The sequence below is a fragment of the Sylvia atricapilla genome, chromosome 6 (assembly GCF_009819655.1).
Source record: "Sylvia atricapilla isolate bSylAtr1 chromosome 6, bSylAtr1.pri, whole genome shotgun sequence".
NCBI lineage: Eukaryota > Metazoa > Chordata > Aves > Passeriformes > Sylviidae > Sylvia > Sylvia atricapilla.
Genome location: NC_089145.1, coordinates 50,580,646 through 50,591,716, shown reverse-complemented (window position 1 = coordinate 50,591,716; position 11,071 = coordinate 50,580,646). Strand labels below are relative to the sequence as shown.

Genomic DNA, 11,071 nt, shown 5'->3' with positions numbered 1-11,071 from the left:
CATGTTGAAAGATGAATTATTTCTCACTTTCATAAGGCATCTTGAGAGTTAAGTACAAAATAGACTATACAAGATGCAAGCTTGGTCAAAATTGACAGTATGTTTGCCCTTGTCTGAAGTGGTCAGAGAAGCATAAAAATCTATCAGGTGAATTATAGAGTGAACTGTAAATCACTTATTTTGCATGTTCAACACTCCTGTAGTCTTCAGTATGAAGGCTACAATGAAACAGAAAGACTTCTGGTACACCTTCTATGTTATAAAACAAATACAACTTCACTATGCAAATCAACACCAAGGCTCATGAAGAGCTGTTGCAGACTATCTCTAGCACTGTGAATCACCTTTTTTTTTGGGTGTGTGTGTGTGTTTATTTTTCTAAGGACAGAAAGTACATTATGAAGTTATTTTAATCTTTATTATAAACAATTTTGTAGTTTTCAGAATGGGATTGCTACATATTAGATAACAAAACATCATCGAATGAATCAGTTTTATCTTTTACTAAATTAAATCAGAACAAGCAAAACAAGTATTTTTAAAGGATTTAGTCTATTGCAAGAACAGCTTTACAAACATGGAATTAAAGATACACATTTGATCATATATACATAAGCAGCTGATGACACTGGACAGAAACATACAAGGAACTTCTTTGCACATAAATAGATTTTTAAAAGTATATTTCTTTCACATGTGTACAAAATTATTTTGCTTTCTATACTGAGAAAAGTTCTTAGAGACAAACAAGGATTTCTAAGAGACAAAAGCCCACATAGGATGTGGCTATCATGCACACAAGGATCTAATAATACAATTTACACAGCATTCTTATACAGTACTTGAGCTTCTTATATACATACTTACAAGACACTTTTGTACACGAGATGCCACCTTTGCAATTGAAATGGCATCTCCCCTGAAAGGCTGCATTAGTTCCAGTGTTTGTATAAAAGATAAAACAAGTTTCAAAGGCAGCACCACTCTGCAGAGTCAAGCATCCACTGAACTGCAGCTATAGTGAAGGCAGTGGGGTAATTATGCTGGCTTCTGTGTTTACATAGTCCAAGTGGGAAAGGTTGAGATGTGACCCTTGAAGTCTATACAATACCTTCTGTAAGATGTGTCTAGAAAAATAGATTTTACCAGATCCATGGCTAAAGCCATGCACTTTTGCTCTTCATCTCTATGCTACTTAAATCAAGCATTTGGTTGTTGTCTTTGGGGGAGAAGTTTGTCTTTTATATGAGCTTTTCAGTATGGTTATTTACCAATGGTGGGGCTGAGTTTAGCACACACAGGGACCGGTGAAACTTTTCTTTAATGCATGCAGAAAGGGTGCACAGTGCAGCAATGACAGAGGACGCTGCTAAGCTTCTGCTGGACTGAGGAACGCTCAGAATCTGTGAGAATCAGGTGCCAAGCTTGCTGTGAGATTAGGTCAGGCTTCCATTGTTTAGGCACAACAGTGTCAGAAGGAGGACTGGGGTTTTGCTCCTTGATTCCCTTAATCACACTTTGTCCAACTAGGAAACAGTACACAGAGAATACTTGGAGCAGCCTGTAGGTGATGCCTTTTAAGACCTGACAGTGTCTAGATAAATAGTACCTGGACATCAGCCATAGCAAACACACGTATTACAGCTACACCTGTGGGTTACACACAGCCATACTCATACCAAACCGTCTGCTGATCCCCCTGGGGGTCAGGAGACCCAGGAGTGCTGTTGGAGTTGCTTCCTTTCACGGGCTCCTCTCCAGCCCCAGAGTTTGCTTTCTAACAGCTTACCCTGGCACTTGGGAAGTAGGGCATCACCCTGGCCTAGCCCTGGGGAAGTATTTCCCTCAGTGCTGGTGCAAAACAGCTCTGGCAGGGGGCACCGTGGCCACCTCCTCAGTACGAGGTTGCTGACTTGGGCTTGACTTTTGAGGGAGTATGGGATTGCAGACGAGTAGTGTTGCCCATGGTTCACACGCTCTTGCTGCTGGACGTTCAGACTGCTGGTGGATGCAGTGGGTGAGGCAGAAACAACTGATGGAAGGAGAGTGGCCCTCCTCATCTTTTGGCGGGACCAGGGAAAGGCGCCTAGCGTCGAGCTGCCGACAGCGGGAAGTCGGCACCTTGCACAGAACCTGCCACCTTTGCAGACTGCGGCCTCTCTCTTAAGGGCACGTGGCAGCTCGTCGGCACAGAAGCCCCCTGGTGCCCTGACAGACAGTGTCCTTGCCCCCATGCAGCAACTCTGCTCCTGACTTCTGAGGGCTCTCCTGCCTGTAGGCCTCTGGGCAGCGGCCCTGAGGAGGTCTGCAGAGGCCAAGCTAATGCCCCTGCTCAGTGACGTACTCCTCCTTGCTCACGGTTCCAGGCTGCTAGGCTGTGCCATCTGCCGACCCCGCTGGCAGACGTGGGCTGTGGTTGTGTGAGGAAGCTTAAGGGACCCTTGGGGTTTGCCAGGAGCGTCAGGTTCAACTTGTCTGAGGTTTGGCTTCGTGTAATTGTCAGGCTTAGCCGTTTCTTCCTTCTTCACCAGCCATGGCCATTTTCACAGTTGGAGCAACAAGACCAGTGGGCATCTTAGCAGCCTCCTTCCTGCACGGCTGAACCAGCAAGTTCCCAGTAGCTGAAGGCTCATTTGCTTTCCTAAAATAATCGCTGAGCAAGTCGTCTCTGTTAGTGGAGGTGTCCTGGTGTGAGAAAATACGCATGTCACATTAATGACAGCACATTTTGTTTGAAGAGTTATGCAGAACTCTTATTTGCGAAATCTTCCTTCCCACTTAATTTAAGCCAAATACAATCACAGATTTTACACAGTGGAAACAGAGATGAATGTTTAAAATGGGTATAAATCCAACTCAACGAATAATGTGCTTATGGTGATTAGATTGTGACAGTCTTGTTTGCCAGGTTAATGGTCATGATTTTTTAATAATTTTGGTTGTAACCTAGACAGCAGCTCTTTTGTTTCCTTTCACATCAGCCACTCACTTTAACATCAATATCATATTGATGGCATCAGCCACTGGTATAAGCAGATATCCATTATGTCTGTCATATTCCAGAATATAGTTCATCTGGATAACTCTACTGTAACTTCAGGAATGTAACAGAAGTCAATACCCTGGGGAGATGTGCTAGCATCACAAAAAAGTTTAATTCCTTCTCCACCACTTCCCTTCACCTCTCCCACTCAATTATACTATCCATGTTAAAAGCTGCATGTACAGTACAATGATATATACAAAAAAATCATTATAAAAATTGTTTGCCTATAATGAACTGCAAATTTCAAGTCAGACAATTAACCTGGCAGTAAAAGAAAATATACACTGAGATTTCATGAGCATGGTCCATGCAATCCAAAAATGGCAATGTTTGATCAGCTGCCATTGTACTATTAGTAAAGGCATGCTTCAGAATAGTTAAGGGACATGCTGTCATTACAAACAACATGCTGAACAAGCTCATGAAATTTACTTTTTTACTCTTCTCTAGGGAGCCTGTTTAAAGCTTAATATACTTATTTCACTAGTGTTCCAAATATTTCTTCCAGTCAAAAACTCATTTCCTTATAAGCAAAGACCATCAATTGGTAACAGTGCAGCGTGAAAATTTCTAAGCTCAACTGAATGTTAAAGTGTTAAGGTTATTTTAACTTTATTTAAACAGCTGTTATGCACATTAACATTAAGAATGACAAATCCTCCAAAGGACACGCATGTGTACGAACGCTGCAAATGCTTCATGAGCAATGAATGCAAGTGATCTGCCAGCCTTTAAGGTAACAACTAGGAGTTACAGTATGGCCTCTATAGGTATTAATATGCTAGCAAAAGCTGTGGTAAGTCAGAAGCTGTTGGCTTCATAATAAGAACAATGGATACCCTGGGGATATAGAATGAAGAACATCTCCTATTTCCCCTGCCTGTTCTGTGCCTCACGCTGTCGGGACATGAAACACTGAGGACCGACTCGAGTGACTGCGAATGTTCCTGATGAATGGAAGAACATAGGGAGTAGCAAGAGTGATACAGCGCATCAGCTTCTAACAGAAATTGGTGTAATGAAATCATTTCACTCTCATTTAAACTGCGCCGATGCTGAAAAGGACAGGATGACAGAAAGAATGAAAATGGACATGGTCAGGTAGTTACAGACACACAAAAGTAATAATTTTCAACATCTCTAAAAAGCTAAGAATTGTACTTAGGGTAATGAGGGAGTAGGAGGCATATTTAAACACTACTTTGAAAATTCAAGGACCAGAATTTACTGATGCCATGAAACTGCACAACTCTGCTGATTTCAATACTTTTACCAAGACATTCATAAACCAGAGATCTCTGTTCCTTACACTACCTATTAACTCTCTTAAGATATTAAAATAGTGTTCAAAGAATGCACTGCCTCACTATTGTACAGCATGTCTGAGCAGTGAAAGACAAATGCCATCCTGTTAACAAACATTTAGTTCCTGAAAAAGCACTTCAATGATAGTGACATTCTTGCAGTCACTGAACCAACAGGACAGTATCGGTCAACACACAAACATGGCTAAAGTATCAAAAGCTTCCTACTGCAAGAAAAATAGTCCTTTCTGAAATGCACTGAAATTTTCAGATTATGACATGGTTTTAAACAACTGCATATTTTGAAAACTATTCTAGGTTTCGTTCCTAATTATGGATTTAGCAGCTGAAAATTACACAGAAAACTTACCAGTTTATAAATAAAAACACCTGGAACTCAGAACTGATGATACAAAACCCTGACCACAATATTTGCTAGCAAAAATCCCCAGCAGTCCAGTACACAGTACTTGCAGTGAATTATCTGACTTGTAGCTGATAAACCAAAATAAATTAGCAGAATGCTATATAAAAGCTAATTTTACCTTAGTTATTGAAACTGTCTCATTCATCTTGCAAGATTTGATAGTACTCATGTATATGAACATGGATCATCTGTCTCTCTCTGCTTCCCCCTATGCCCTCATTCCTCCTAAACTCAGCTTTGAAGAGTTTGTTGATACCTGAAATGGGCTATCTAGCTCTATTTACTTACACTTGGTGAGAGACAGCCTGTTGCTCTCTTCCAAGAACTCTTCCAAAGTTACCATCCACTGCCAGGTGAGGCAGACCGCTGCTGCCTGCGTGAGACTGAGATGGATTGCTCCTCTGAGGTGTACCACAGGACATCAAACCATCTTGTGGGAGGAGGGCTCGTGCCTGCTGCCAGGGCTTTAAGAAAGCAGCAAGCTGAGTGAAGGGAATAGTGTTCTCGGAGCAAGACTGGTGCCTCTCTGCTTGGCACCATGTCTTCGCTGCTGAGGCTCTCAGTTCTACCATGCATATGGTCTAAGGAACCTGAGGAGAAGCATAAATACCATTAATGACACTGCTCTGACATTATTTCAGTGGATTTCACACTCAGGTAGCAATTTTATCATCCCAGGCCATTTCCACACAGACTGAGTGGCATTTTTTACCTTCCTTTTTTCTCCTACAGAGCTCAAAGCGATTCAGAGCTTTGAAAAATCAGGACTGCTAAATATTTTACCGCACCTTAAACAAGCACAACTACTTCACCAAAGAATAAAACATCACTGGGGCTAATAAGCCCTATATTAGTAAGATAGTATTGGGGTGCCTCTTTACAACCTGTGTGTCATTGAAAGACCTCCCAGTCTTGGCTGTGTGATCTGAGCGCTAGAACCTGACAGTGGAAAAGCAGGAAGCAGATTCTTGCACAGTGTCAGGTCTCTTGGCATCCTTCAAGGATGCGTAATTTGCAGAAGCAAATCTCCAGAGCACACTGATTCCACACACAAGCTGTGTGCAGAGTGAACCACAGAGATCTGTTGTTGTAGAGAGTCTAAGAGTGGCCTGATATTTCCCACAATATGATGCCAGCCAGACTGAAGCAAAATCGACTGTCTGCCTTAAAAGCCACCCCTTGCCAGAATCAATCTTAGAAAAGCACTTCTTGCCAGCAGTTTTGATTCCCAAGAGAGCCATGTCCAGATTGCATAATCACCACCATTTCAAAACAAGTCCTCAAAATTAATTGGAAGGAAAATGGCATTTTACACACAGTTTCACAGAATTTCACTTCCTGTTTGTCACAACTCAGCTGTAAAAGCTTTACCTTTCAAATTCAGAGGTGAACTACTGCTGGAAGCGTTCCTACTGCTCTCTAAACTGTTTGGCCTGGACACTGAAACACAAATCAAGCATTGAACAAACAGATCTTAAGTTCTTCTGATCCTCTAAAAGACTTGGCTAGAGTCCTGCTTCTGAAATAGGACCTGTGCAACTAAGTCATTTTGAAAACATTAACAACATAATACACACAGGATGCCAAAATCTGGACACAGTAGAAAACTCTTCATTTTTCAAGTTGTTTAGGATCCTTCTTGTTTATCTCATTTTTTGCACAAAGAAATATGTTCTGGGTTTTCACAGTAACTGTAAAGTAATGCAGAATCTGAAAAAGATCAACAATAAGTTGCTGTCTCCTTTTCAGTTATTTTTAGAAGGAATTGGTAGCCAGCTTGCAAATTAAGTCTTCTGCAATCTCTAAGCAGGCAGTGCTGCTGCTTCAACAGTGTTCCCACTGTGCATCCACAAGCCCCACACCAAATATCTCTTACTGCTGATTCACTCCCTTAAGGAAGGAATTAAACATTCTCCAGAAAAGCCAGCAACAAATCTGTAGGGCACGCATTAGAAGGTCTGTTGGTGGGGGAAGGCTACTTGCCTCAGCGTCAGCATTGTTTTGAAAATTCATTTTGGCAAAACATCCATTAAAAGCTTCAATAGAAAACCAGAAGCAGTTAGAATCCCATTCCCAAAATGGTGCTGCATTACTACACCTCCTTCTATAATATTAATGCAACTAAAACACTCCAGGACAATTCATGTGGATGCAATGAAATGAGTCTTAATGCAGATATTGAGAGCACTCATACATGCTACAAGCTTACCGTGCCGTCTGGTGCTGGCAAACTCGACCTCTGGGGACTGCTCACATAGATTATCTTCTGAATTATAGCCTGGAAAAGAACATAAAACTGAAAATGCCAATTCAACACAGAAAGGTTAATCCATCAGGTCAGCCTCTAATGCATTCTAGCAATGCAGAAGACTGAGGTGATCAAGAGGGTTTTACAGACCCATCTTCTGAACACTGGGCAGGGAACCACTGAAGAACTGACACTCAAATGTGTTCTGTCAAGTTGACAACATTACAAGAGTGAGTAAACTCTGGATCTCACCAATTAAACCATTCAGCAGATAAAGCAGGAGTGAAAATATTAGTGCTCTGGTTTTGTACTTGAATGCCACTAGCAGCCTTGCAGGAACTATGAAGCAGCCTGGCAGTACCAGCTGGTGTATGAAATGCACCACACACCTTTTGGCCTGCTCTGGAGCCGGGAGATGGGGGTGGAAGTGTGCACGTGAATAGCTGAGGTTGAGTAAGTCCTGGGACCCATTTCCACAGAGCTGGGTTTTGTTGCAGAGTCTGCTGAGACTTCAACATTATCATTGCTGCCTCCGTGATGGGAATTCCTTTTTTGCTTTAGGTCCATTAGCACTGCTGGGGAGAGGTAAATGAATAAGACTCAATGAAAAATAGCATTAGGGGACTTGTATTTATCTGCCCATACAAACATGACAAACAGGCACAAAGAAACCGCACAACAGAGGCGCTAGTTTGGCAAGCTTTTCCATAACAGTGCAGCAGTGGATAGGAAATTTCTGCCACCAGCTTGTCAGTCATGTGTTCTCTGTAAAGTGTGGGAGTGACAAGGTGCTTAGTGCCGGTGGGAGGGTTGATATTATACATGCAACAATTACTGTGAAAGGAGGAAGAAAAAGGAGCAAAGACATGAATCCAGAAAAGATAAGTGAGGTGTGAAATTCCCTTAACATTATTCCTTGTAGGTGCATTTTATAAGAACTTACTTCAGTAATAAAATAGAACAGGGAAAGAGTGACAGTAGTCATGCTCTTACTCAAAGAAAAATAATGCTGATTTGAAAATTATCTATCATGATCCGTGCACTAAGCTAATTGCTTTCAGGTTTATATCTTTGCTGTGGGTAAGTGCTCAGTCTTTACAAGGTTGAAACTCTGCTCTTATGATGTACTGGTGTAATGATTTTTAAGCAGAGTTGCTGGGATTTTAGCAGAAGAACAACAAAATCTGTCTGCTAGAATATTACTTAAGATTAAGAATCAGAAAAATTCTTTTCTACTGACGAAGCAGGTGAATTAATTTCTTGTGATGTCAAGGTAATGCTTTAAGGCACACACAGAACAAAATTTAAAGAATTTACTGCAGAACACACTTAATGAGATGCAAAATTCTAGATTCTATATATTTCCCTGGAATACTTGATTAAGTAACAGAAACTAAATGTTGAAAATGCAGCAGAGTGCAGCAGTTGCAGCTTGCAGAGACAACTGACAGACAGTTCAAAGCACAGAGCAGCTGCGAAATTGTATTAGAGAAATGGACCAATGTGCTGTCATCTTAGATGGCCCCTGGAAGCTGACTTCATTCAGAACAATGTTTTCTCCCTAAATCAGCATGGGCTCCACAGACGGGGCCAGCACTTGCTCTCAGAATTGAAACTTATGTCATGCCTGCAGGAGAAACTACTGGCTAAGGCTTAGCATGCAAATCCGTATTTCTAATTACACCTAACACCTTCCATGGATGCCAAAAATATTAATTGCCCTGGACTAACATTCTCCACAAATCCCCAATCAGCAAGAAAAACCAGGCTGTTCTGCCAGTCCCTGGTTGTGCCTGGGCACAGTTCTAAGAGTGAGAAGGGAAACAACATCTTTGGTGTCTCTGCTGCTGGTCCCCAGTAGCACACTGACCATGCTGCATTCAATTCTCTAATAGGGTGGGACTGGATCTGCACATGCAGTGCAGATCTGCACCATGACTATTAGGCAACAAGAATTTTGGACAATGGATTAATGAATTATTATTCTCAGTCTTAAGAGACAAATTTTTTCCTCAAAAAAAAAAAAAAAAAGAAAAAAAAAAATTTCTTTCAAAAAAATCTGTTGAACTGAAGCAGAAGAAACTGAAACATTAACTCAATTCAAGATAAATTTTCTTAACTGGAAGTACAAAACCTTACTAAATATAAGGTTTGAATGCAAGCATCAAGACACTTGGCTGAGAACAATGTTTTCAGTAGCTTCCATTCTGTATTCAAAGCTAGACTATTTAAAAGCAGAAAAAGGTGTTAAAAAACCTGCCTTTTTAAACCATTTAGTAGCAAAGACTATTGGAAAAATCTCTAGAGTCTGAGACTGTATTTGTACTTTAGTAGGACTACCACACTGTAGAAAGCATAGCAAGAGCAAATCAATTCAACACTGTAACTGGACACAATGCAAGTACGACTGCAAGAAAATATTGAAGCGAACAGCAACTTCACTTACTTACAACATGCACCACAGCCAATATACATACGCAAACTGCATGCCATGAGGTCCCCTAAAGTGTGCTGCATTGAAGAAATGATCCAGTGTGCAACAGTGATTCATCTTCTACAGGGAAACTTAAGTCCATGTTCACTAATCTTTGCTTGTATTTAGAGTATTGTATAGACATGTTGAGTGTTTCTATCAATGTGCGTGTTCTTTTATGGCATGGGGGTTTTGGTTTGGTTTGTTTTGTTTTTCAATATTTATCAGAAACAAATGAAGATAAATGCTACAGAGAAGGTGTTAGAAAACTCCCAGTTCCGGGAAAGAAAGAGTTTCATTAGGAGAGGATGGGATGTCGGAAGAAGACCAGAACCGGAGCCGACTAGAGAAAGACTGATGATTCGATGGAGACTTAGGAGACTTTTCTTTATCCTTGCTTTGCTTCTCAAAAAGGCAATCTTTTTGCGCTGTGCAGCTAAATTATCACCCAGGTATCCCAAAAAGAAGAAGAAGAAAAAAAATAGTAAAAAAAAAAGCCTTATAAATAAAGCTTAAAATGTCTTAACACAGATTAAAGACTACACAACCAGTAAAAACAGAAAAGGCTAAACACTGACCAACACCTATAATGGAGGACTGATGAATGCACAGCTAAACACAGCTGATCTGTCTCAGATTAAGGCACAGATTAACACACACACAATATTTAACAAGTCCACTAAGAAGTTACTGCTAGATCATTCAAAATGTTTTTGCTTTATAACTTAAAATTAAATTTTAAGTCATACATGTCACTCAGTGATAACACACTCAAACTTCCTAGATGTCTTCTAGGCTTTACTACAGGTGACCCTCATCTCCATATAAGTGTATTTCACGTAACATCAAAATGAATGAAGCCTCAGAGACTTTCTGTTGTCTCTGGCACTCTACAAGGGCTTTGCTCTGTAGCAACCCAAGCTCACCTTCCCATGCTGAACTTAGGATGCATGGTAAACACCTGGAATTATATGGATGATCTTACTCCATAAAGCATCTTCTATTTACTTCAAGTGAATAAATGAACTCAAGGAATTAGAACAGAGAAAGGGTTTGACCCAATCAAAACAAAACCTTCAGACAGACAGGTACTTGCAATAGTTTATAACAAGAGTTCTTGTCTTAGGTGCTTCCCTTCTGTTTCCCACTCCCCACAATTGGAAGACAGGAATTATTCAAGTATCAATTTCCAAATTGCTTCTTGGAAAGTGTTTCTGGAGTGTAACAATCTATATGTATAGCTGACAGAAACAATCTCAATAGAATAAACAGAGCTTGGGACATATATATTACCTTTAATAAGGATGAAGAATATTCATTTTAAGGAACTTTCTTTTACATTTCCCATAATTAGGAACGCCTTATTTACTGTATAAACTAACTTGACAGAAAATCATTCCGTCTTCCTTATAGATGTCTTAGTGTTGAAAAAGAATTTAATAAAATTTTTCCTGGTTTAATTCTAAATTAGCATACGGTATTGTCCTCCAAAATCACCCGATTATGATAAACCAGTTATTTACAATAAATGGGTTATTTGTTCTGCACGTGCACCACCTGCTGGCAGTGGCTG

General features: G+C 40.5%; 1 protein-coding gene across 1 annotated transcript in view; it reads right to left on the bottom strand.

Moving 5' to 3' along the window:
- Positions 1-437: 437 nt before the first annotated feature.
- The window catches only part of CCDC88C (coiled-coil domain containing 88C), a 95,513-nt gene continuing 84,879 nt past the window's right edge, over positions 438-11,071 (bottom strand). Inside the window, 19 exon segments of the mRNA XM_066321920.1 lie at positions 438-1,774; positions 1,776-1,859; positions 1,861-1,905; positions 1,907-1,942; positions 1,944-2,028; positions 2,030-2,112; positions 2,114-2,197; positions 2,200-2,288; positions 2,291-2,513; positions 2,515-2,685; positions 3,886-4,111; positions 5,077-5,122; positions 5,125-5,148; positions 5,151-5,207; positions 5,210-5,243; positions 5,246-5,367; positions 6,149-6,217; positions 6,987-7,055; positions 7,415-7,597. Coding sequence (XP_066178017.1) covers positions 1,658-1,774; positions 1,776-1,859; positions 1,861-1,905; positions 1,907-1,942; positions 1,944-2,028; positions 2,030-2,112; positions 2,114-2,197; positions 2,200-2,288; positions 2,291-2,513; positions 2,515-2,685; positions 3,886-4,111; positions 5,077-5,122; positions 5,125-5,148; positions 5,151-5,207; positions 5,210-5,243; positions 5,246-5,367; positions 6,149-6,217; positions 6,987-7,055; positions 7,415-7,597 — 1,847 coding nt within the window. The 3' untranslated portion in view covers positions 438-1,657.